General features: G+C 36.4%; 2 protein-coding genes and 1 long non-coding RNA gene across 3 annotated transcripts; all 3 read right to left on the reverse strand.

The window, feature by feature from the left end:
- Positions 1-816: 816 nt before the first annotated feature.
- LOC126586113 (putative polyol transporter 1) lies at positions 817-3471 on the reverse strand. The gene is made up of 3 exons (XM_050250814.1): positions 3315-3471; positions 2773-3119; positions 817-1902 (listed from the first exon to the last, which is right to left on the reverse strand). Exons 1-3 carry the CDS (start codon positions 3469-3471, stop codon positions 817-819), a joined length of 1590 nt encoding a protein of 529 aa, XP_050106771.1.
- Positions 3472-4875: 1404 nt separating this feature from the next.
- On the reverse strand, positions 4876-27086 carry LOC126586118 (uncharacterized). Its single transcript, XR_007610749.1, has 3 exons — positions 26993-27086; positions 26819-26899; positions 4876-5058 (listed from the first exon to the last, which is right to left on the reverse strand). It is a non-coding gene; the product is annotated as an uncharacterized LOC126586118 (long non-coding RNA).
- Positions 22424-25079, reverse strand: LOC126586111 (putative polyol transporter 1). The gene is made up of 3 exons (XM_050250812.1): positions 24923-25079; positions 24380-24726; positions 22424-23509 (listed from the first exon to the last, which is right to left on the reverse strand). The coding sequence occupies exons 1-3, from the start codon at positions 25077-25079 to the stop codon at positions 22424-22426; spliced, it is 1590 nt and encodes a 529-aa protein (XP_050106769.1).

Consider the following 27086-nt stretch of genomic DNA (forward strand, 5'->3'; position numbering starts at 1 on the left):
ATAGGGTTTGACAAAACCCATATGAGACGAATTCCTAAAATAATTACCATAAAAATTTACCTTCTTGCAATTACGGAGAAGATTCTAAATTTACTAAATGTTCTAACAAGAACAAATAATTATATATTATACACATCTACCAAACATATCGATGGAACATCTTGTTACCTAACAAAGAAAATAAGATGTCTGAGACTCTGAACCTTCCCAAAAGGTGAGAGTGAGCACAGAACTTGTGTGCTCGATCGATCTTGATCATGAAGATTTTGTGTCCACTAGAAAATATTAGAAAGGACGCTATGATCAGAGAGAAGAATAAATGGAAAGTCGATAAGCGAGGGTGAGGGTTTACGGGTAAGTCAATGGATGTCTAGGTAGAGTGGGGTTTTCATGTGCTGTGTTTAGTGATTTTTTTAGAAGGATAATGCCAAACTTTTAAACCAAATTTTGCAAACCAAATGATGTATCATCAATAGGAGTTAAGCATGTTAATCAACACATAAGTAATAATCCAACCATAAACAACCGTGTCATTTGGTTTATAAAATTTGGTTCCTTGGCATTATTCTTCTTAAAAGTTCAGAATTTAATATAATGGCTAGAGTGATTGCTTGAGATCTATGTCTCACTAAAGATGAAAACCAAAAGTTTTCAAAATTTTCAACTTCACTACATACCAAACAAATTTTTGGGTTTTAATGAAAATTATTCTTATAGATGTAAGTACAGTTGCATATAACTGAAATATATGAGATAAAGGAATTGATCATCATCATAAAGTGCATTAAACATTGATTAAGCATTGCCCTTCTATTCCTAATGGATTTGAGCCTTGTTGTCGTCACCAAAACCATGATCAGCTTGCTTAGTCTTGTCAAGCAGGGCATTGGCTTTTCTCCACTTGTGGTATTTACCAAACAAGACCTCCATATCTTCAAGGGATCGACCCTGCGTTTCTGGATACAACGTATAAAAGAAAACCCAACTAAACGCAGCAATTCCCGCGTAAAGAAAAAAGGCCCCTCCAATCGTGATGGCCTTATACAATGAAATAAAAGTCATCGAGATGACCCCACTCGTCACCCTGTTTACGGCCACCCCCATACTGCACCCTTGCGCGCGCAACTGCAACGGAAAAATCTCAGAACTGTAGACCCACGTGATGGGTCCCAACCCAATGGAGAAAAAAGCAACGATGAATAGTACCATGGCGATGCACAACCCGATGGCCCATGGGACCTTGCTGTGGGATTGATCAATGACCGTAAGACCCACACCGAGCAGCGTAAAAGAAACTACCATTCCACCCACGCTGCTCAAAAGCAAAATACGACGTCCAAACCGATCAACTTGAAATGTTGCCACCAAGATTGCAATGGTCTTGACAAATCCAACAGCCACGGTTGCAAGTAGCTTGTCATTGTAAGAAGTGATTCCCGCCTTCTCGAAGATCCTAGGGCTGTACAAAACCACAGAGTCTGTGCCCGACAATTGTTGAAAGAAGTGGATACCAAGGGCTGCTATTAAAATGTGGCGAACAGCCGGCGTGGGTCGGATGAGCAATTCCTTCCATATACCTTCACCTTGGCTGCGTTTAGAAACCTGAACGACCTCATCCTTTGAGTCTTTGGGGATTCCTGCAACTTCTTTAATCTCGTCTAGTCTGAGCTGCGATTCCTCTTCAGAAGATGATGTTTTATTTAGTACTCGCTTGGCGTCTCCGAGTCTCCCTTGCATGACGAGCCAGCGTGGTGACTCGGGCATGGCTAAAACGCCGAGGGCAAGAAAAACTGAGGGAATTGCGCCAATGCCGAGCATGATCCTCCAGTTCAAGTGGATTGGGAGCTTGGCAAAGGCAAAGTTGGATACGTACCCCAGTAATATACCAACGTTAACAAACACCTACATATTTTCAAAATGATCAATTCTATTAATATAAACTCCACGGGCATGCATGTGAGAGGTTTACGAACAATAAATAGGGTGGTGCTATCTACACATCCATTAGTATTTTTCACACACCTCTTGTTAATTTCCATCTTTTGATATTCTTTACTTCATTTGATCTTGTGGTCGAAAATTCAGAGGGTGTATGGAAAGTAAAACATGGTGTGGATAGTGCCACCCAGTTTAATTTTTCAGGAAAATTCTAGGGTGACCGCATTTTATGTGACATTTGTGCACTATCTAATGTGGCAAGTGATGTGTACCTGTCACATTAATTAATGAATTTATCTCATTGAATGTTGGTTGTCTACGTCACCTGCCACATGAAATGATACACTAATGTGCTATGAATATCTGGTCACCATAGCATTATTTTTTGGATGGTGCTATTCACACACTCTTTTTTACCGTCTCACACATTCTCTCAATTTTTGGCCGTTGGATCGAAGGAATTGAAGAAGACCAATGGACAAAAATTAACAAGAGTGCATGGGAGGTAAAAAAGGGTGTGTGAATAGCACTCCCCCACTTTTTACAAGGAAATTGTTAGAATATCACATTTTTTTACCATATTTTTATACCTTCGGACGTGGCAAGTGATGGTTTAAATGCCACATCAATTAATGAATTTATCTTATTGAATGTTCATTGTATGCACTACGTGTCACATGGGATGATACAAAAATGTGATATAAATATATGGTCTCGCAAGCATAACTTTTTTCAAATACTTAGATGCTTAAATTTATGTAAACATATTACCTTGGCTAATAACAAAAATAGTTACTGTATTATATGATAATAGAATGTGGTAATGAAACAAACCTCGGGGAAAGATGTGAGGAAGCCACGAAACGAGGCCGGAGAGATCTCGGTGGTGTAGACAGGAGCTATCATAAGAGCATAGCCAACTCCAACTCCGGCAATGAATCTACCGAACATGAGGAAGGCGTAGTTCGGGGCAAAACCCATGAGGAGAGCTCCAATAAAGAAGATTGTTCCGGCAAGTACTATGGTGTACCGGCGTCCAATCCAGTCAGAGGTTTTACCGGCCAAGGCGGAGCCAATGAGAGAGTATATGTTCAAGGTACCGTTAAGAACTTCGACTTGAACGTCACTAATATTGAGGTTTTCTTTGATGAAGAGAGACGCTCCACTCATTACACCAATATCTGTAAATAAATTTGAAATAAGCATGCGTCGTAGGTGGAGAAGTTTCTTCCAAAACAAAAAGAATAAGACGGAGAATGGCGGATTGCAATAGTAAGATAATATTTTTAATCAAATAAGAACAGGAGTGGAGAATGAGTGTATCATTTGAGAACCACAAACACTAACAATATCCATCAGTTTTAAGGAACAATTACCATAACCCAGTAAGATAGACGTCATTGAAGCCAAAACGGCACAGGCAACAGCGAACTTCTTTGTCTTGGGTTTCTTTGGGGGATCAAAGTCTGCAATACTATTCTGGGGTTGGCCGGAGACGACGTTATTTTCTGCCCTCTGGTCAGCCATCTCCATCTCTATAGAGCTAGACAAATGAATAGATAGAGAGGGAGAGAGAAAGAGAGACAAACAGATAACTTATCAGAGAGAAATGAAGAGATCACTTAACACAGAGAGAGAGAATTAGATATGAGGAATGAGCTATTAATCAAGTACCATTTATACAAATTATATCCATTTGTCCGAAATGTTGTTGTTCATGGAAACAAACACCGTCATCCAGTACTGTCATTAATCAATGAACGGATTTGAATTATCTTAATTCTAGAACACAATTTAGTTAATTAGTTCTTATATACCTAAGCAACAAAATAAAAAAACTGAAATGTGATTCGATATTTAGTGTCATTTCAGGCACGCAACTATATATGCGCAAAAACTGTGTGATATTGTTTCATATATGTTACAAACTCACCCGCCATCAGAAAATTGGGGTTGCCCTACGAAACCTTACCCTTAGGAAATAGCTAGTTCGTACGGCGAATTTGGTCAACATTCACTTCTACATTTTACAGTTTTCGCGACGAAGGACAGTTGGTCGCAGAAAGTAATATTTTGTCGCATAGGATATTAAGCGAAGAAATATTCGTCCCACAAAGGTCATGAAAAAAAAATTGCGAGACTAAATAATGAAATTTGTCGTGCAACAAATGACTGTCCATTGAAAAAATGATTTGTCGCATTAAATGTAACGTAACAAAGATCTTAATTTGTCGTGTGAAATACAACGAGGCAAAAGTCTGTTGTCATATTCTACTCATGGGGACGAAAAAGCTGCATTAGTAAACAATTGCACGGCAAAATGTTTCGTCTAGTAAACATTCATGCAACAAAATTGTGAGTAATTTTAACATTATTTAATTGTCACAAGTTTGTCGTATGCATATTACTGCTACGCGACGAAAGGTTTCGCTGCGTAAAGTTTAATATAAATATTTTTTTCTTTTGGGTTCTAAACACATTTTTTAAATTAAAACAACAATTTTTTTTTAAATTAAATTGTAACAATAATTTATCACAAAGTTAATTACATTTTTTTTTATAATTAAATGGTAACAATAATTAATAAATTTGTTTTATTTATAATATAAAGAAAAATGTACGTACAATTTCAAAAGTTTTAAAAGTAAGGGAAACAGAAAATCAACAATAAAAAGGTTTGACAAGTCTACTGCGTCAATGGTAGCAGGCTGCTGGAAAGGCTTAGAGGTCGATTGATCGAGGTGCTAGCTCCGTTCCTGGTAGAGGGGCTCAGATGTGGACGGGGCAACACCTAGTGGGACAAGCTGAGGGTTTGTATGATCAACAACATCTAACTCTACGTGTACATGAGTTCACTCCTTAGGTTGCCCACTTCATATGTCAATGTTGTGACTTCGCCCTTTAAACGTGTTGATGAAGAGGCCCAGTGTCTCGCTCCCGGGCATTCCCTATTTCCCGGTTAAACTTCCTCGGTCTCCGATCAAGGGTTTGATCCAAGGTTTCTGTCAGGATCCGAAACCCTGCATCCTAGGGCAGATCCACGCCCTCAATCTTGGTGTCGAGGGGAAGCTGGGAGGCTATCGCCTGAAGAACAGACTGGCTCTTCTCTACCATTACTGCCTTTGATAAAAAGAAAGGAAATATTAAAAATCTTTAATATTTAATATTTAATTTAGTTTTTAAAGTAGTTGGAAGTGTAAGAGAGTAACAAGAATTTAGCTAAACTGACATGTAGCTGCTCGGTCAACTCATCCCCGGGTTGAAGATAAATGTCCTTAAAGACGTCGATCTCAGGGAGTTTTGAATTGTCCTGGAACATAAAAAGTTAAGAAAAATGTTAGTGCGCAAAAAAGAAATACAAATTTGTCACATATAAAAATTGGAATATGAAAAACTTTATTACCTACCATCAAGCCTCCATCTTTTTTGAGAAGGGCCTCGATCCCGATTGGTCGAGTCTTCTTGTCTCGGTTGATCTTATTGGCCTTCGCCTTCTTTTTTTACACACAAAATGAACGTATTAGTTGTAATATTTGAAGAAAATATAACAAAAATTAATTAACATAAGAATTTAAAAAAACAATAGTTAATTAAGACGTAATAACAGATGTACCATAGATGACTCATCCTCAAAATGGAAGCAGAGCTACACCCAGTCCTCTAGGCGTTCCTCCAACTCCAACGGGATACCCTTTAGGGTAGTGACCCTCGGATCATTAAACAGCTCAAATCATTTGTGGAGTTAACTCTTACATTGCTTGTAAAGGTCAGTGAAGAGCCTCTTTAGGTGGGCGGCCATGGACTCGTTAATGTTGTTGAGATTGTAGTATATCTATAATTTAACAAATATAAACATAGTATTAAATATTGCGTAATTTATTAGTATAATATATATATATAAAATAAATATAAAATAGTTGGATACTTACCGACAAACAATCACGAACCTCTACCTTTTGACACTCCGGCATGACTTGCCAACATTTCCAACGTATAGGGCAAAAGGTTCAAACGACGTGGACCAAAGTGCTATGCCACTAGTCTTATTTGATCGTGATACAATCGTTGATCACCTGGTCGAACATACTCTTAAATTCTGCTAAAATTTCGGCAAAACCTCCCCTATAATTATACTGTTTCCCAAACACTGCAAACAGTAATAACCAGTATTTCACATCCACATTCTGGAATGCACAGTTACGTGACATTGTTTACTGCTCCATTGGATTAGATTTTGACGTGAGACAATTCTGGCAGCATCTCTCAACAGTTCTTCAAGTGCACGACGTAGATAAAAAATACATATCAGGCACTCGAAGAATGTACAAAACTATGACCGAAATTCCCATGACCAAAACCTAATCCGTGAATTGTAAACTACGCCCCATAACTATGCATTCTCAAACTATCCAAATAATGGGATAATTCAAGAATCAATTGGACCACAGTCATATGCTTTCATAGCCATGTGCCAAATCCAACTAATCCTCGAACGGTAAACTAAGTTTATTTTGAAAAAACGCGCATGAAGTTGGTTATTATTCACTTTGTACAACACAAAATAATTTTGTTCATGACGTACACAATAGTTTATATACAAACAATTTGACACACCATATTTTAACCAATCGATAATCGTATACAACAACTCTATAGAAAACAAATGTAATGGCGTCAGTAAGAATTCAAAAGGAAATTTTCAAATACAAAACGAAAATGGTAACTTTTCAGTCGCAAGGCTTTCAGTTTCAGAGATCACTTTTCTCAGGCCAAGACCGTAGGAATAAAAAAATAATTTCTCATTCAGGAGCGGGAAAGGAAAGATTAATTAAGCAGTCAACGAGATCTTTACAGAAAAGAAAAGCATTACAATAAATTCAAAGCCATGAACAAAGGGGATTGACTGAGAAGTCGCATACCGAATAGAGTAGGATAGAACGATTTAGGGAGAGATGAGGAAGATTGAGATGATGGGAGTATTAGAGGATGGATTTGATAGTAATGGAAGGAGGAAGGCTGAATTTTTGTTGTGGCAGAGGCAGTTGCTGCAAAATTTGCAATTTCTACCTTTACAGCTAAGCAATCTGATTATAAACACAAACTCTTTGTGCAACGAAATCTCAATCGTGCAAAATATATACCGTTGAAAATTGGCATGAAATCTACTTGCATTTTTTTGCCACTTTGCGCGACAAATATTTCCGTGCGATGACAGGTGTGTCGCCTAAATGCTGAACCGTCAAAGGACATTGAATTTAAATATTTATTTGAAAATTTGAAGCCTATGTAAGCAAAGAGTTTATTGTCTAATTGATTTAGTAATAAAAAAATTAAATCAAATTAATTAAACCAAATAAATCAAACTAACCAACTAATCAGTTAAACTGAAAATTTAATTCAAATACATGTTAAAGATATAATTAAAAACATCGTCCTTAAATACATAAATATAAACATATGTTATTCGTCCACAACACTTAATTAACACTTTTACTCCACTAGTCCGTCAGGATTTCACTGTAATTCTACATGTCACTAGATGTTAGGCCACAACTGTCGGTAATGCGTCCTGAACATCTCATCGATCAACTTCATCAAGCGTTGGTCCGTAACATAAATAATATAGTTACATTTTGACACAAAAAGTAATTACAAATTAATCGTTATAATATACTATTTAACAAAAATAATTATTATTATACAAATTTACACTTACTGATAATTCATCCAACATAGACTTCTTTAGGTCTTTTGGCAAATTGTTCCAAGATGCCCGCTTTGTAAAACAGTTGATCTGCACTAGTACCCCGAATGTCTTCCATAAGCTCCGCATTCGTCGTCGTATTCAATCCCCTCATATCATCATAAATGATTCGCTTACGTTGCGCGCTTTCCTCCTTTTAAGACCGCACCGATCTCTGGGTTTTTTTTTTATCTACAATATCTGAGGAAACAAAACTTAAATTTCAAATCAAAGTAAGTGATTCACCAAAAATTTTTTTTCCAAAAATATAAATATTACATCCACAGAAACTTAATTATTACCTTTCCTTAATCCTTCTCCCTTACATTGCATAGTTGTGAGAGCGGAGGAATCGGCCATCTCACCAAAATAAAAACAAGACCTTAGGATATTTTTTTTGGGGGCAGGGGGGTTGGGGATAAAGAAAACGGGAGGAAATTTAGGGTTCAAATTCATTCACATCATAATTATCTTACGATGGCTTTCATCACAAAGTCGGCTTGTGACGTCATCTTATGATGGGTTCATGTGGTCAATTTAGTGGCGGCCAGCATATTACGTCCTTGTAACTTGTGTTATTAGGGTCAGAGTGTGTCACTGAATTTTCATGCCTAGCACGTGGACAACACAAAGGGTAATGCTAGGAAGACCAAATTTGGAGACTAATTTTATAAACTAAATGATGTGTCACCAATAAGAATAAGCACGTTAATCAATGTATAAGTAATAAACCAATCATCAACTTTCATGTCCTTTAGTTTTCAAAACTTTGTCCATAAATTTAGTCTTCCTAGCTTTACTCCAACACAAATAAGGTGACATAGAGCACGTGTGGCCGTCGAGCTTCATACATGGAGCAACCTGCTTGGATACCTCATAGAAATATGATTCCCTAATTTGTGTGATACAATGTGTATAATATATATATACACACACACACACACTAAATGGGTGCGAAGCGACTATCTACTGATGACGGTAGAAATTATAAGGACAACAGTCAAGACTATAGTCATTATGATGATATGGAATGCAGATATCATACCAAATGTTACAAATAGATAAGAAGAAGATGATGAATGATCGGTCGGTATTTACCTTGAATTTGAGATACTCAATGAACTGAATGGGAGTAAGACATTTATGGCATTGAAAATCAGTCGTGATAAAAATATTCTTCATAATGAAAATAGTGAATTAAAATTAATGATGCAGATATGTTATGAACATAAGTTTATTAAACTTTGAAATGAAGACTTACAATTTGCCTACTAGCAATTACAGTTGATGAAAAATAAGGATGGAGCTCGCAGGCATCCATGGCATGATAATTAAAAGTATTTAAGTGTTTGCAAATTTGAACTGGGATAATGTGGACTGAATATTGTCTTCTGTTCTGTTGTATGAGAATACGCAGAAGTTTCAGCCTGCTCTGAATGAATTCTGAGTTGTGTTGATATAGGCTGGAGATGGATGGATTAAAATGATTGAACCCGAGAATCTCGTTGTCTTGAAGATGATTGAAGCTAAAGCAGGAATCCCAGCTTGCATGTGCTGTGAGATGTAAAAGCTGGAGAAATGATTTTCTTTTCATTGTGGAATCACGCGGCTGCTTCTGAAATGATGGATTAATAGTAAAAGTGGTTTTACTATTCATGAATAGTAACTTGTCTGAATAATTGCTGCTACTACAGATGATGTCTCATGTGAAGGGATTACATAGCTGATACTGTAAAATTTACTTGGGTAAAATACTTGAGATGATTACACATTTAAATTCTACAATTCGAACGGTCTTGGGAATCCTGATAATAGGCCCACTTTTTCTGACTTGCTGAAATGGTCGGAGGTTGTGACGACACGTTTGATGAGTTGGAGTCGAAACCTGGTTCTTCTTTGTGCAGCAAAGTTACTTCTGCCATAAGCTGCTAGGCTAAATCCTTGAGTTGTGAGGATTTCTATTTTTTCTTCAAACTGGTTGACTTGGATGATTTGGATATTCCTTTGAGAAAGGATGAAGGACTAATGTCTGATAAGGATTGTTCTAGAATTTATGGCAACGCCTTTGTTGGTGTAGTTTGAACTGCTATTGGGGTTGAAATTGGATCAGTGGGAAATTCAGAGAGGACTAAGTCAATGATCTTCTGATGGTTGAACTTATCCCACCACTTGACGACTAGTTATCTATAGACTTCTCCTGTTTCAACTTCATAATTCCACTTCATTATCCATGGGACTTTGTATTTGGCCATGAACAATGGTAGAAGTGTAATCCTGTAATTGAATCGGCTACGGTCGAATTTTTTCTGGAAACTAGCTGAAAGAACTTACATTAGGTCTTCTGGTACTAAACTAGCTGTTGGACCATGAGTAGACCACCATTTTGGAAACCATGCTAGAAAATTCAATCTGAAATTTCTATCAAAAGTAATAAACCATGAGTGACTAAAGTCATCAGTTTGATGAAGAAAAATGTTTGTCCAAGCTTGAATGTAATCAAAATAATTATATTTGTTGTTGGGGATGAGAACATGTTAGGTATGAAGAGGTTTGGTGTGGTACAAAGGGATTCCCCATTCTATTTCGATAAGGAATTTTCCTACGTGAAGGGAATGATAAAGAATTTTGTTTTTATGGGTTCTACTGAAGATTGGTTTTATGGCAATGGATTCTATTTCCATTAGAATGGCTTGGTAGTATTTGATGGTTTTCTATGACTCTGTGGGTTGATAATGAAAATTGGGTGGAAATATAGTTTTGGCAATTTTTTCTGGTGCTTGTTCTTGGTTGATGTTGAAAAGGATACTGAAGAGGTAATCCTTTGGATTTTTCTGGACGTAAGGGGATGTTTTAGCATAGCTGGCTAATTGGGATTATGATGGATAAGGCATGGATGAATATGGATCATAAGAGTTGACTAATGTCGTTTGGTAATTTGGTCGTGGTTGATGATAATTTGGCCTGAAGTTACCTACTGTGGAACCTAAGGGAGTAAAACAGTTGGTAATGGCTATAGCCGATGAGGAATCGAGAATAGATTCTTGTTTTACTGGTGGTGGTAGAGTGGCTGGAAACCTCATTTGGCTATTGCTCTTGTTTGTCATTCTTCCCTTGCAAAAATTCTCTTTTTAGGAAATCGGGATTGCTATTGTGGTTGCCTTTAATGTATTCAATATCAAAATAAAAAATGCTTAATATGGCTTGCCACCGTGCAAAAATCTGTTTTGATGCAATGCTTTGAACATCCTTTTGTAAAACATGTTTTGCAGATTTGCAATCGACTCTGATTAAACATTTTTGGTTCAATAAATTATCTTGAAACTTGCTAATGCATAATATAATAGATAATATTTCTTTCTTAATAGTACTATAATTACTTTGTATTGGATTCCATACTCCTGAATGGAAGCGAACAATTTGTTTAGGAGATTCGGAAGAAATTGATTGCTTGAGGATACCTCTATAACCTATATCAGATGCATCGGTTTCAACTATTTTAAATCATTTGGGAGTTGGAATGCCTAGACAGGGCAATGTCTTAACATGTGATTTGATCTGTTTAACAATGGAAGTATGAACATGAGACCATGATGGAGGATTATCTTTGAGATGATCAAATAAAGGTTTGCATTGTTGTCGGAGGTGAGGATAGAATTCTGAAACATAATTTAATGATCCAAGGAATCTCTGTAATTGGGTGTTTTCAGTAATTTGATCTGGGAATTTATCGGCAAATTGAATAACTTTATCAATGGGTTGAATGGTAGACCGATAAATATTATATCCTAAGAACCTAATCTTAGTCTGAAATAACTTAATTTTTGATGCAGAAACAACTAATCCATTGGACTTGATTATTCTAGTAAACATATGTAAGTGTTTCCAATGTTCGTCCATTGACTTTGAATAAATAAGAACATCATCAATGTAAACAATCGAAAAATTGTTGTATTGATTAAAAATTTCATTCATGATATTTTGGAATTTACTAGGTGCATTCTTGAGGTCGAAAGGCATTACATTCCAATCATAATGACCAAAAGGTGTTACAAAAGCCCTCTTGTATTTATCAGATTCATGTATTTGAATTTGCCAAAAACCTGATTTCATGTCAAATTTTGAAAAGATAACTACTTGAGAAAGCTTTTTTTATCAAATCTCTTTTGTTGGGAATTGGATACCGAATTCATTCCAAAACTTCCTTCAAAGGTTTATAGTTAATAACTAATCTGGGAGTCCTTTTTTCTAATTTTGTGTTTTTCTGAACATAAAATGCAGGATATGACCATGGTGATTTACTTTTTCCAATAATTCCTTTATTAAGAAGTTCTTGGATCTCTTTTTTGCAGAATTCCATGACTTCTTGACTCATTTGGATGGGTCTGGCTTTAGTTGGAATTTTTGATTCATTAAACTCCTTTATGTAATGAAGTTTAACAATGTGTTGTTTGCGGTTCCAAAAGGCGTTGGGAATATCATAACATATATTATTAATAAGTTTCTTTTGAAAATTATTAATAGTTTCTAGCAAAGATTTATTTGTTAGCTGTTCTTAAATTCGTTTGTGATTAATTTCTTCTTTTAAGAAATTAATATGTTGTGATTTATTAGTAATTATACTAATGGTTTTTGAAATATTATTTTTCTGTATGTGTCTTAATTTTTTGAGGTCTGTTTCCAAGCAGAACTCAAATGTGATCTTTTGTCCTAAGACTCTGGTGGTAATCCGATTGTGATGAACCTTAAAAGGATATATAAGTGCTATGAAAGGGAGACCTAATATGACTGGATTTGAAATGTTTTTTATTAAAACAAATGGGGTTTTAAAACAAATATTGTTTTGACAGACATGTGCTTTAGGTATTTCATATTTTAATTGCATTGGTGATTGATTAGCAGCACTAAGTATTTATGTTGACTTATGAAAATACTTAGTAGGAATTAATCATTCTTGAATACAATTCAAGTTTGCACTGGAATCAATCAAAGCAATTCCAATTCCAATTCTCATTTCAACTAATAGGTTGTTACCTTCGTTGGTTCAGGTGCCAAATCGAATTCAAGTTGGTGGGAGAGTTTGCATTGACTTTAGGAAGCTCAACGCCACAATCAGGAAGGATTACTATCCCCTTCCGTTCATAGATCCAATGCATGGTAGTTTCAAGGAGCATGTTGTGGAGGAAATACCACTTTATGTCGTGGGCCCTAATGGAGCTTAAAAGGAGGTATCGTCCGGCTGGAAGACGTTAAAGCAAGTGCTTCTTAGGAGGCAACCCATGCGTTCAAATAAAGAAGACCTAGGAACCTCCGGCTCCATAACTAGATTTGCATTCCTAAACTTTGCTCTTTATTGCTTTTACTTTGCCATGATTGTCATAATTGTTAGTTGTGTTGTTTGCTTGCTTGCGTGTGAGTCTTTGTTTGAAACATTGAGGACAATGTTTAGTTTAAGTGTTGGGGGGGGGGGGTAAACAAAGTGTTTTTCATTCATTTTCATGGGATTTTACCACCTAGCACCTCTAGAGTTGTTTTCACTGTTTTTAAGTGTTTTTAGTGTGTTTTTAAGTGTTTAAATTTGTTTTGAAAGAAAAATAAGAAAATTAGAAAAAAAATTTAGAAAAAGTTTTGAAAAAACCAAAAAAGAATCGTTTTAGAGTCGTTTTTTGTGTGTTTGTTTCTTAGGGTACCTTCCAACACAATGATGAGGATTTGGTTTTTAATTGCATGACTGTTAAAGAAAGTTACAAACATGGATGGAAGTTTGATATGCTCTTTGGTTAATACTTGGTTGTAGTTGCCATTAACGAATTCACATGTAATCACAAAGAAAAAAAATCAATTTTTGTAACATGCTTGAAGGAGGGAACTCAAACTAATGCTACAACCCTGAGAGACTTGAGCCTATACTTTATTTGGAGAGTTATTAATCTATGATTTCTTGTTTTCTAAAGTCGTTGCATGATCTCATTATTTCTTTGCTTGGTTGCTACTTAGAATGCGTTTTCATTACTATAGTTCCAAATACTAGAACTCATGCCCTTTTCATTCAAAGCTTAAAATTGAGCGCATAACATATAACAAGATGAAGTTGTTTAGTAGTTACCACCATAGCCAAAAAGCCTTAATCCCTTGCATATGTTTGGTAGGTTTAAGCCCTTTGAGCCTTAATTAGCCTATTTTCTTTGTTAGCCACATTATCCTTACCTAGCCTAGAATAGAACTATCCATACCCTTGTTCTTAAAGTGTAGTGGAGCATGACTTAGAGGGAATTCCTTTTGATCAACATTTTGCAAAAAACAAGTGTGGGGGAAGGTTATTTCCAACGAAAAAAAAAGAAAAAAATCGTGAAAAGAAAGAAAAAAAATGTGGAAAAGAAAAGAAGAAAAAGAGAAAAAGTTCAAAATAAGTGAGAATGAACTTACAAGTTTTGGTTGTTAAAGAAAGGGTCCAAAAGTTTGAATCCGGCCCTAACTGTTAAGTGAATCTTCCCTTTGTGTTTAAAGTTAGTTGCCGCATTGAAAAGTGAATTCTAAGTGTTGATTTCATTACTTTGCTTACTATTTCTTTAAGAACCTTTGTTTATCCTTAACCTTTCTTTGTTAGCCAATACCTTAGCCCCATTACAACCCGTTGACTTGTATCTTGGATGTTATGTGTTTCAATTTGTCGAGTTTGAAATTGGTACGAGCATATGGAATCCCTGGTTCTTGCTTCTAAGTAGTGGCATTCCATTCATGAGATTATATATATACATGCATTAATAATTCCACACCAGTGCCTTCTTTGATTATAACATATGCGAGTGCTAGTCTACATGTTTACATCAATGTTCTCACATATACCTAGTATAGGGAGTGTAGTCAGAAAATCTGCATGAAAATAGAGAGTATAACTAGTGAGGAATTGAGGGAATTCTCTAAGGCATGTTACTACATTCAAAACATTGTTTAATTGATTAAATATGAGTTAGTGAGTGGTGACTGCGATTAAGTATGAGCTCGAGGGTAAGGATGGCTAAAATCTATATGAGTAGTGATTTTTAGCATGTCATGTTTCATTGGAAATCCTGATGTATTATAAACTAACACACAAATTAAACCCTCTTATTGACGATTGTAGTAAAGATGCAAGTAGGGATCGTTCTAGGTGGGGGATTAGGAGGGATTGCTAATCTACTCTAAACTGACTTAAAAACATAAAAATAAACTTAAAAACACTTAACAAGACTCACAAGACTCAAAACAACCTTAAAATACTAAAACAGCTTAAAACAACCAAATAGACTCAAACTAGACACTAGGAATGACTTTTGACGAAAATTAACTTTTACTTGACTCAAAACATTTAAAAACACAAACGAAAAAAGATTCTAAATAATTAGACACACTAAAGTAAAGGGGGATTGGGTTTTGGACGAAAATAAAGTAAAAATAAAACAGAAACTAGAACTAGACAAATTTGCATGAAAATTGGGGGAAAATATAGGTGATGGGCTAGCTAGAGGGTCCTTCTCCACACATGATACACTTGTACATGAATCAATTTCCAATTGCTTTTCAATAAATTATGAAGCTCAACACCCCAGATTAACTGTGATGCACTAATTAACCCTCAGATTTTCATTTACTCGTTGAATTGGATGAATGCATGTGACAACCCAAATCATTCTCCAAAGGTCCCCTATATGAATGCATAATAGAGATACAATCAGAGATCATTACGTTGAATGAAAATCATAAGTGTTGAAGAGACATTTGTAACTATGAATGCATGATACGTGTGCCAAGAATTCAATTAACGCGATTGTGACTAGCAACCTTCACTACTCATGAATATAAATTTGTAACGATTAGGTGAAATTCATTTATATTCTAGCATCAAATTCATGCATGCAAACTAAGTGTCTCAATCAACATACAAGAATAAGTTTTGAATCAAACAGTTAAGTAAATTGCATTCATAATTTATGAAATCACAACTAGAAGTAATCAATTCATATTGCAAATATGTTCATGGCTTTGAAATTCCCCCTAGCCAAAAGGGGTTTAGTTCCTCATACTTGCAATTAAACAGAAACAATTGAAATTAAACATTGAAAACCAAAGTAGAATACACCTCGAATGCTCCAGCAATCCAAATTGAATGGTTAGCACAACTCCAAGCAATCCTCCTTCCTTGCAAATATGTGGCACAAGGATGTGAGTGGTGAATGGATGGTCTAAGGGTTACGGCAAGTTATGTAGAGATGGTTAGGGTGTGTAGAGAATCTGTGGTGATGGGTGATAGAGGATGGATAGGTAGATAGGTGGATGGAATGGCTGAGGAGAAGAGAAGAGAGACCTAAAGGGTGCGGCAATATGTTATTTATAGGGCTAGGGTACTCAGAAAATAATAGGAAAAGTTTAGAACTTAGCTAAGAGAGACCTAAAGGGATATGTGGCAAAAAAAGGGAAAGGAATTTAATTGTCAGAATTTAAGAGAGAAAAGGGAAGAAGGTGCGGCTGGGTTTAGGAAAGAAAGGGAATGTGTTTTTAAGACATAAAATAGGAAAGGGGAGAGTCCCCTTATGCGTCAAGGATGAAAAGGAAAGGGAAATATGTAATTAAGTGTCCTAACATATTTAGGACACTCCTTTGCAGCTGGAACCTTGATAAATTAGGATTAGGAAAGGTCAAAACCAAAGTAGGAAACCTTGGCTAACAGTCATTCTTTGAGTAGGAATCCTTATTCTTCTAGGAATCCTGATAGGAGCACATTTATGCGACTTAGTTGGCTTGTTCTTGTGCATTTATGTCGTGTTTCCTTAGTTATTTTAATGTTTAAAGTCATTTTCGTGTGTTTTCAGATTTTATGGACAAAGTATGCAAGAAGATGCATTTTGGAGGCCTTTGGAGCATGTTTCGGGCTTGTAATGGATAGCAAATGCATGGGCCAAGTGGATGGACGAATTTGAGAACTAAAGAGGCCAAGAATATGAAGAATTATGGTCCAAAAGATGAAGAAAACAGACCAAAAATCTGTCACCCTAACTTGCATTCCTTGCCATGCAAACCACATAGAATTCCCTTTGGATTCCATGCCATGCTTGATCACTCTTGTCCCCTACATAATTTCTAATTTCATGCTTCAATTCATTTAATTATTACACTCAATTGCTTGATACCTCTTGTTCCCTTCACTCATTAGATTTTAGACAACATTTACATCCATTGCATGCACCAATTGATGCTCCATCATTCACATTTGGAATCCAATGCCATGTGCAACACATGTTGTTGCACCTTTGACCCATTTGTTGACACATTTCACCTCCCTTTCCAACTCTATGTAATGTACACAATCATTCATGCTCCCTAGCTACAACACCACTCCATTTTACCCTTCACACTTTGCATCATTACTTCATTTTCACCCTTGGACCATTGCACACCACACACACAAATTGCCATGCATTTCATCCTTAACCTAACCTGATTTTCTAAGGTTTTTGGGGCCTATAAATACATGTTTACACCCCTTGGCCAAAGGACAATCCCCCATATTCATCATTTTATCACAAAAATTCGTCCATACACACCCTAGGAAGCAAAACACCCCAAAAACACCATTCTAGTGCCTAGAAAACATAACAGCCACTCCACCTTCTTCCACCCTCTTTGCCTAGTTCTCCACCACCCTCCAACCATCAAACACTCCTCCACACTCACCCTAAACCCTTCCATACCATTCCCCATCCATTCTACATCATAAAACTACCCAAAACCTGTCCATAACCCAATCTGCCGCAAGCAAGGGAAAGGAGGAATCTTGGATGCACTTGCTACCAAGTTGGAGCATTTTAGGTGTTTTCTTTCCTTTGATTTTAATGTCTAATTTTATGTATCTTTGCTTTGTGAGTATGAGGAACTAAACCCCTCTTAGTTAGGGGGTGATTCGAAACTATGTTCATACTTGCAATATGATTTGATTACATCTAGTTGTGATTCATAAGTTGTGAATTCAATTTACTCATCCGTTCATATAAAAACTAATTTATGTATGTTGGTTAAGAGTGCACGCTTAATTTTCATGCATGAATTTGACGCTAGAATATAAGGGAGTTTCACCTAATCGTTATAAACTTATATTCACAAGTAGTGAAGGTTGCTAGTCACAATCACGTTAAGTAAACTTTTGGCATAAGTTTCATGCAAATCATAGTAACGAGTGCCTCGTCAATGCTTATGTTTTTCATAGAACTTAATGATTCTTGCTTGTATCTCTATTATGCAATTCATGTAGGGAACTTGTAGGGAATGTTTTGGGTTGTCGTATGCAATCATCCAACCTAATAACTTGTGGAAAAAACTGAGGGTTAATTAGTGCAATTCACGGTTAATTTGGGGCGTTGAGTATTCATAGCTTATCGAAAAGCAACTGGAAATCGTTTTGTATGCAAGTGTGACATATGTGGAGAAGAACCTCCTAGCTAATCTTCCATCCATAAGTTTCATTCAAATTCACTTACAATCTGTTTTGTTTTACAAAGTTGTTTTGTTTTCAAATTCATTAAAACCAAAATCCCCCTTTTACTTTATTGTTTCAAAGTGTTTAATTTCTGTTTTGGTTGTGTGTTAGAGTGTTTTGATTCACCCAAATTTGTCTAAGAATTTGTTTACTTTGTTCTTGTCTTAATTTAATTATTTTCGTCGAAAATCAACCCCATCTTATTTCTTTGAGTCATATTAATTAGAACTTGTCTTAGATTATGTTTTTAAGTGTTTTAGTTCATTAGAAAACCAAAATTTGTCCAAGTTTGTGTGAGAGTCCCAAAATTGCCCAGATTGTGTTTTTAAGGTAGTTTTGAGTGTTTAGGGACTGTTTTGAGTCTTTTGGTTTGTTTTAGTGTTTTAAAGTATAGTTTTGCATTCTTTGAGTCTAGTTAGTGTTTTAAACTTTGTTTTTACGTTTTCAAGTCAGTTTCCAAGTGATTTAGCAATCCCTCCTAATCCCCGGCCTAGAACAATCCCTACTTACATACTTTACTACAATTGATAAAAAGAGGGTTTAATTTGTGTGTTTAGTTATTTTACGCATCAAATCCTTCTTCAACTAGGAATCCTTCTTTAATTAGGAATCCTTCTTCAATTAGGAATCCTAGCATCTTTAGGTCTTCAATTTCGTCCATACCCTTTGCTCCAAGCCTATGCTATCCATTCCATGCCCAAAACTGCTCCAAAATGCTCCAAAATGCACTTCTTTGCCACATTAACCTTTTGGACCTACAAACACAGGAAAATAGCTTAAAATACTAAAATAAGAAAACAAGCTAACTAAGTCCCATAAATATGCTCCTATCAAATCCCCGAGGCGAATGTTGGAAGGTTTATGTTATGTTTTGTTTGTTTCGTTTTGCTCGAGGACTAGCAAAAGCTAAGTGTGGGGGAATTTGATAGGAGCATATTTATGCGACTTAGTTAACTTGTTTTCTTGCATTTTCATAGCTAGTTTCTGTTTATTATAGTGATTTAAACTATTTTCGTGTGTTTGTAAGTCCAAATGACAAAGTTGGCAAGAAAGTGCAATTTGGAGTAATTTGGAGCAGTTGTGGGCCAAGAATGGATAACATATGAATGGAGCATGGTGGGTGGACGTTTTTGAAGTTCAAGAGGCTAGGAATATGTTGAAGAGATGAAGAAAATAAATTCAAGACAAAGAAGATAAGGAATCAGCTAAAAAGAAGGAACATTATCCAAAACCTTATCCAACCTTATCTTATCCAAACTAACCTTATCTTATCTTATCTTAATCTTATCTTACCTTAATTCCAGCTGCAAGGGGGACATATTTTCAGATTAGGATACCTACAAATCAGGTTTCTAGGAGCCAAACCCTATCCCTAAATTGGTGCTGCACCTAGCCCTTCTAGAAGCTATATTTCCTGATGCAAAGACTACTCCTTTTCCTCCCTGGAATTCGATGAGAAGTGTCCCTTTTCCTTGCTAATTTGGAGTCATAATCCCTTTCTTTCACACCCTTGCCGTGCCTTCCCTCTCCCTATAAATACATTATGCTGCAACAATTGAAAATTGACCCATCTTTCACCACAAAATCGCATCACACATCCATCACCACAAAAATCACTCTTGTGCCGCAGCTTTGCAAGGAGAAAGGAAAGGAGACCTTTTGCCATGCCCTACCATTCAAGATTGGATTGCTGGAGCGTTCTTAGGTGTTTTCTATCCTTTATTTTCAATGTTTAATTTAAGTTATCTTTTTTTAATTGCAAACATGAGGAACTAAACTTGTTTTGGCTAGAGGCGAATTCAAAGCCATGAACATATATTGCATATGAATTGATTACTTTCAGTTATTACTCCATGAATCGTGAATGCAATTTGCTTAACTGTTTAATTCAGAACTTGTTCTTGTATGTTGATTAAGGATGCATACTTAGTTTGCATGCATGAATTTGATGCTAAAATATAAGGGAGTTTCACCTAATAGTTACAAACTTATATTTACAAGTAGTGGAGGTCACTGGTCATGATCGTGTTAAGTGAATTCCTGGCAGGAGTATTATGTTGTTCATAGTACGAATGCGTTGTCAATGCTTACGATTTTCATAGAACTTAATGATCTTTGATATGTATCTCTATCATGTTGTTCGTGTAGGGAACTTGATAAGAATAAGTTGGTTGTGACGCTGAGTCCAATTTAATGAACATAGGAAAATCTGAGGGTTAATTAGTGCTGTTCATGGTTAATTGGGGGCGTTGTCATTCATGGTTTATAGGAAGAGTAACTGGAAATCAATTCGCATACGTATGTGTCATGTGTGGTGAAGGATCCTCTAGCTAGCCATTCACCCTTAAAACACCCTAAATTCGTAGCAATTAGTTTAGTAACTTAGTTTAAGTTTTAAATTCGTCAAAACCAAAAACCCCCTTTATATTTCATGTTCTTAGGTTGGAATATGTCCAATTGGTGTCTTTTTAATGTTTTGAGTCTTTCTAGTTTAGAATTCGTCCAAAGTCATCCTTAGTGTCAGTTTGCTTATTTTGTGCTGTTTTGAGTAGTTTGAGTCAGTTTTGAGTCATAAGAGTCTAGTTTAGTGTTTTTAAGTCTAGTTAAGTCTAATTTGAGTCGATTAGTGATAAGCTCATATTTATATATATTTTACATAAAATTCACTTGTCTTTTCTTAGTTAGTTCCTTATATTTTTGAGCTATTTACTATGTTTTTGTGTTTTGTGTGATTTATCAAGCAATGAAAAGAAAAGTAGCACAAGTGAGATATTAAGTAACAAATTCGTCAAAACTGCCTGTGCAGATTAGCTGACTTTGGAAGTATGTTACGAACAGCTCAGAATGAATGAGAAAATGAGCCTTATATGCTTGGAAAGCTACGGATGTCTATTTTCTGGAGAAATTCACGGATTGTTAATATCATTTTTCTAGAAGAAGTTATGGGCATTGTAACACTGAAAGGTTCAGAAAAGGGCTAAGCAGATTTGGCTAATAAAATGAGAAAGTAAATGCACTTGTTTGGTGTTTTGCTTTGTCATCAACACTCAGCAGTAAATGGGGTTATGATTGCACTCATTTGGCTTTGGAGCAAGTGGAAATGCACAGCTAGAAAGGGAAGGCATGGCACATCTACTGATGATGGTAGAAATTATGAGGACAACAGTCAAGACTACAATCATTATGATGATGGTAGAATGTTGTGGAATTATGGGAGCTAAGACCAATGCCCAAATGTTATAAATGAATAGAAAGAATAGGAGAAATGATTGATCGGTATTTACCTTCAATTTGAGATACTCAATAAATTGATTTGATTGGGTGGGTGGGTATGAAAATATTTTCCATATTGAAAATAATGAATTTAAAATAATGATGCAGACAGGGAGTGAAAATAGTTTTATTAAAAACTAGATTGTTGAGACGAATTCCTAAAATAATTACTATAAAAATTTACCTTCTTGCAATTACAGAGAAGATTCTAAATTAACTAAATGTTCTAACAGAAAAAACAATTATATATTAAACACATCTACCAAACATATCGATAGAACATCTTGTTACCTAACAAAGAAAATAAGATGTCTGAGACTTTGAACCTTCCCAAAAGGTGAGAGTGAGCATAGAACTTGTGTGCTCGATCGATCTTGATGATGAAGATTTTGTGTCCACTAGAAAATGTTAGAAAGGATGCTAGGATCAGAGAGAAGAATAAAGGGAGAGTCGATAAGCGAGGGTGAGGGTTTACGGGTAAGTCAATGGATGTCTAGGTAGACTAGGGTTTTCATGTGCTGTGTTTAGTGATTTTTTTTAGAAGGATAATGCTAGCTAGCAAACTTTTAAACCAAATTTTGCAAACCAAATGATGTATCATCAATAGGAGTTAAGCATGTTAATCAACACTTAAGTAATAATCCAACCATAAAGAACCGTATAATTTGGTTTACAAAATTTGGTTTGGAAAATTTGGTTTCTTGGCATTATTCTTCTTAAAAGTTCAGAATTTAATATAATGGCTGGAGTGATTGCTCGAGATCTATGTCTCACTAAAGATGAAAACCAAAAGTTTTCAAAATTTTAAACTTCACTACGTACCAAACAAGTTTTTGGTTCTTAATGAAAATTATTCTTATAGATGTAAGTACAGTTGCATATAACTGAAATATATGAGATAAAGGAATTGATTCATCATCATAAAGTGCATTAAACATTGATTAAGCATTGCCCTTCTTTTACTAATGGATTTGAGCCTTGTTGTCATCACCAAAACCATGATCAGCTTGCTTAGTCTTGTTAAGCATGGCATTGGCTTCTCTCCACTTGTGGTATTTACCAAACAAGACCTCCATATCTTCAAGGGATCGACCCTGCGTTTCTGGATACAACGTATAAAAGAAGACCCAACTAAGAGCAGCAATTCCCGCGTAAAGAAAGAAGGCCCCACCAATCGTGATGGCCTTATACAATGAAATAAAAGTCATCGAGATGACCCCACTCGTCACCCTATTTACGGCCACCCCCATACTGCACCCTTGCGCGCGCAACTGCAACGGAAAGATCTCAGAGCTGTAGACCCACGTGATGGGTCCCAACCCGATGGAGAAAAAAGCGACGATGAATAGTACCATGGCGATGCATAACCCGACGGCCCACGGAACCTTGCTGTGGGATTGATCAATGACCGTAAGACCCACACCGAGCAGCGTAAAAGAAACTACCATTCCACCCACGCTGCTCAAAAGCAAAATACGACGTCCGAATCGATCAACTTGAAATGTTGCCACCAAGATTGCAATGGTTTTGACAAATCCAACAGCCACGGTTGCAAGTAGCTTGTCATTGTAAAAAGTGATTCCCGCCTTTTCGAAGATCCTGGGGCTGTATAAAACCACAGAGTCTGTGCCCGACAATTGTTGAAAGAAGTGGATACCAAGGGCTGCTATTAAAATGTGGCGAACGGCCGGTGTGGGGCGGAGGAGCAATTCCTTCAATATACCTTCACCTTGGCTGCGTTTAGAAACTTGAACGACCTCATCCTTTGAGTCTTTGGGGATTCTTGCAGCTTCTTTAATCTCGTCTAGTCTGAGTTGCGATTCCTCTTCAGAAGATGATGTTTTATTTAGTACTCGCTTGGCGTCTCCGAGTCTCCCTTGCATGACGAGCCAGCGTGGTGACTCGGGCATGGCTAAAACGCCGAGGGCAAGAAAAACTGAGGGAATTGCGCCAATGCCGAGCATGATCCTCCAGTTCAAGTGGATTGGGAGCTTGGCTAAGGCAAAGTTGGATACGTACCCCAGTAATATACCAACATTAACAAACACCTACATATTTTCAAAATGATCAATTCTATTAATATAAACTCCACGTGCATGCATGTGAGAGGTTTACGAAACAATAAATAGGGTGGTACTATCTACATAACCATTAATATTTTTCACACACCTCTTGTTAATTTCCGTCTTTTGATATTCTTTAGTTCATTTGATCTTGCGGTCGGAAATTAAGAGGGTGTATGGAAAGTAAAACATGGTGTGGATAGCGCCACCCAGTAGATATTTCAGGAAAATTCTAGGGTGACCACATTTTTATATGACATTTGTGCACTATCTAATGTGGCAAGCGATGTGTACATGTCACATTAATTAATGAATTTATCTAATTGAATGTTGATTGTCTACGTCACTTGCCACATGAGATGATACACTAATGTGCTATGAATATCTGGTCTCCCTAGCACTATTTTTTGGGTGGTTGTATTCACACACTTTTTTTTACCATCTCACACATTCTCTCAATTTTTGCCGTCGAATGGAATGAATTGAAGAAGACCAGCGGACAAAAATTAACAAGAGTGTGTGGGAGGTAAAAAGGGGTGTGTGAATAGCACTCCCCTACTTTTTACGAGGAAATTGTTAGAATATCACATTGTTTTACCATATTTTTATACCTTCGGACGTGGCAAGTGATGGTTTAAATGCCATATCAATTAATGATTTTATCTTATTGAATGTTCATTGTATGCACCACGTGTCACATGAGATGATACATAAATGTGATATAAATATATGGTCTCGCAAGCATAACTTTTTTCAAATACTTAGATGCTTATATTTACGTAAACATTTTACCTTGGCTAATAACAAAAATAGTTACTATATTATATGATAATATAACATGGTAATGAAACAAACCTCGGGGAAAGATGTGAGGAAGCCACGAAACGAGGCCGGAGAGATCTCGGCGGTGTAGACAGGAGCTATCATGAGAGCATAGCCAACTCCAACTCCGGCAATGAATCTACCGAACATGAGGAAGGCGTAGTTCGGGGCAAAACCCATGAGGAGAGCTCCAATAAAGAAGATTGTTCCGGCAAGTACTATGGTGTACCGGCGTCCAATCCAGTCAGAGGTTTTACCGGCCAAGGCAGAGCCAATGAGAGAGTATATGTTCAAGGTACCGTTAAGAACTTCAACTTGAACGTCGCTGATATTGAGGTTTTCTTTGATGAAGAGAGACGCTCCACTCATTACACCAATATCTGTAAATAAATTTGAAATAAGCATGCGTCGCAGGTGGAGAAGTTTCTTCCAAAACAAAAAGAGTAGGAACGGAGAATGGCGGATTGCAATAGTAAGATAATATTTTTAATCGAATAAGAACAGGAGTGGAGAATGATTGTATCATTTGAGAACTACAACCACTAACAATATCCATCAGTTTTAAGGAACAATTACCATAACCCAGTAAGATAGACGTCATTGAAGCCAAAACGGCACAGGCAACAGCGAACTTCTTTGTCTTGGGTTTCTTTGGGGGATCAAAGTCTGCAATACTATTCTGGGGTTGGCCGGAGACGACGTTATTTTCTGCTCTCTGGTCAGCCATCTCCATCTCTATAGAGCTAGATAAATGAATAGATAGAGAGGGAGAGAGAGGGAGAGAGAGAGACAAACAGATAACTTATCAGAGAGAAATGAAGAGATCACTTAACACAGAGAGGGAGAATTAGATATGAGGAATGAGCTATTAATCAAGTACCATTTATACAAATTATATCCATTTGTCCGAAATGTTGTTGTTCATGGAAACAAACACCTTCATCTAGTACTGCCATCAATCAATGAACAGATTTGAATTATCTTAATTCTAGAACACAATTTAGTTAATTAGTTCTTATATACAAAAGCAACAAAACAAAAAAAAAACTGAAATATGGTCCCATATTTAGTGTCATTTCAGGCACGTAACTATATATTCGCAAAAACTGTGTGATATTGTTCCATATATGTTACAAGCTCACCTGCCATCAGAAAATTAGGGTTGCCCTACGAAACCTTGCCCTGAGGAAATAACTAGTTCGTACGGCGAATTTGGTCAACATTCACTTCTACATTTTACAGTTTTTGTGACGAAGGACAGTTGGTCGCAGAAAGTAATATTATGTCGCTTAAGATATTAAGTGAAGATATCTTCGTCGCACAAAGGCCTTGAAAAAAAAAATTGCGAGACAAAATAATGAAATTTGTTGCGCAACAAATGACTGTGCGTTGAAAACTGATTCGTGGCATTAAATGTAACATAACAAAGACCTTAATTTGTCATGTGAAATACAACAAGGCAAAAGTCTATTGTCATATTCTACTCATGGGGACGAAAAAGCTGCATTAGTAAACAATCGCACGACGAAACATTTCATCTAGTATACATTCACGAAACAAAATTGGCATAATTTTAACGTTATTTAATTATCACAAGTTTGTCGTATGGATATTACTGTTACGCGACGAATATGGTTGTGGCATTTACTGTTACGCGACGAAAGGTTTCATTGCGTAAAGTTTAATATACATATTTTTTTCTTTTGGGTTCTGAAAACATTTTTTAAATTAAAACAACAATTTTATTTTTTTTTAAATTAAATTGTAACAATAATTTATAAAAAAGTTAATTACATTTTTTTTATAATTAAATTGTGGCAATAATGAATAAATTTGTTTTATTTATAATACAAAGAAAAATGTACGTACAATTTCAAAAGTTTTAAAAGTAAGGGAAACATAAAATCTAAAATAAAAAGGTTTGACAAGTCTACTGCGTCGACGGTGGCAGGCTGATGGAAAGGCTTAAAGGTCGACTGATTGAGGTTCTAGCTCTGTTCCTTGTAGCGGGACTCAGAAGTGGACGGGGCAACACCTAGTGGGACAAGCTGAGGGTTTGTACGATCAGCAACATCTAACTCTAGGTATACATGAGTTCACTCCTTAGGTTGCCCACTTCTTACGTCAATGTTGTGACTTCGCCCTTTACACGTGTCGCTAAAGAGGCCCAGTGTCTCGCTCCCGGGCATTCCCCATCTCCCAGCTAAACTTCCTCGATCTCCGATCAAGGGTTTAATCCAAGGTCTCTATCAGGATTCGAAACCCTGCATCCTCGGGCAGATCCACGCCCTCAACCCTAGTGTCCAGGGGAAGCTAGGAGGTTGTCTCCTGAAGAATAAACTGGCTTTTCTCTACCATCGTTGCCTGTGACAAAAAGAAAGGAAATATTAAAAATATTAATATTTAATATTTAATTTAGTTTTTAAAATAGTTGGAAGTGTAAGAGAGTAACAAGAGTTTAGCTCTACTGACATGTAGCTGCTCGGTCAACTCATCCCCTGGTTGAACATAAATGTCCTTGAAGACGTCGATCTCGGGGAGTTTTGAATCATCCTGGAACATAAAAACTTAAGAAAAATGTTAGTGCGCAAAAAAGAAATAAATATTTGTCACATATAACAATTGGAATATGAAAAGCTTTATTACCTACCGTCGAGCCTCCATCCTATTTGAGAAAGGCCTCGATCCCGATTGGTCGAGTCTTCTTGTCTCGGTTGATCTTGTTGGCCTTCGCCTTCTT

This window comes from Malus sylvestris, chromosome 10 (assembly GCF_916048215.2).
Source record: "Malus sylvestris chromosome 10, drMalSylv7.2, whole genome shotgun sequence".
NCBI classification, from domain to species: domain Eukaryota; kingdom Viridiplantae; phylum Streptophyta; class Magnoliopsida; order Rosales; family Rosaceae; genus Malus; species Malus sylvestris.

Coding starts and splice junctions, on each gene's coding strand:
- LOC126586113 (XM_050250814.1), bottom strand. CDS start 3,471: ATGGAGATGGCTGACCAGAGGGCAGAAAATAACGTCGTCTCCGGCCAA. Junction 3,120..3,314: donor GTCTATCTTACTGGGTTATG/GTAATTGTTCCT, acceptor ATTTATTTACAG/ATATTGGTGTAATGAGTGGA. Junction 1,903..2,772: donor TCCTCACATCTTTCCCCGAG/GTTTGTTTCATT, acceptor GAAAATATGTAG/GTGTTTGTTAACGTTGGTAT.
- LOC126586111 (XM_050250812.1), bottom strand. CDS start 25,079: ATGGAGATGGCTGACCAGAGAGCAGAAAATAACGTCGTCTCCGGCCAA. Junction 24,727..24,922: donor GTCTATCTTACTGGGTTATG/GTAATTGTTCCT, acceptor ATTTATTTACAG/ATATTGGTGTAATGAGTGGA. Junction 23,510..24,379: donor TCCTCACATCTTTCCCCGAG/GTTTGTTTCATT, acceptor GAAAATATGTAG/GTGTTTGTTAATGTTGGTAT.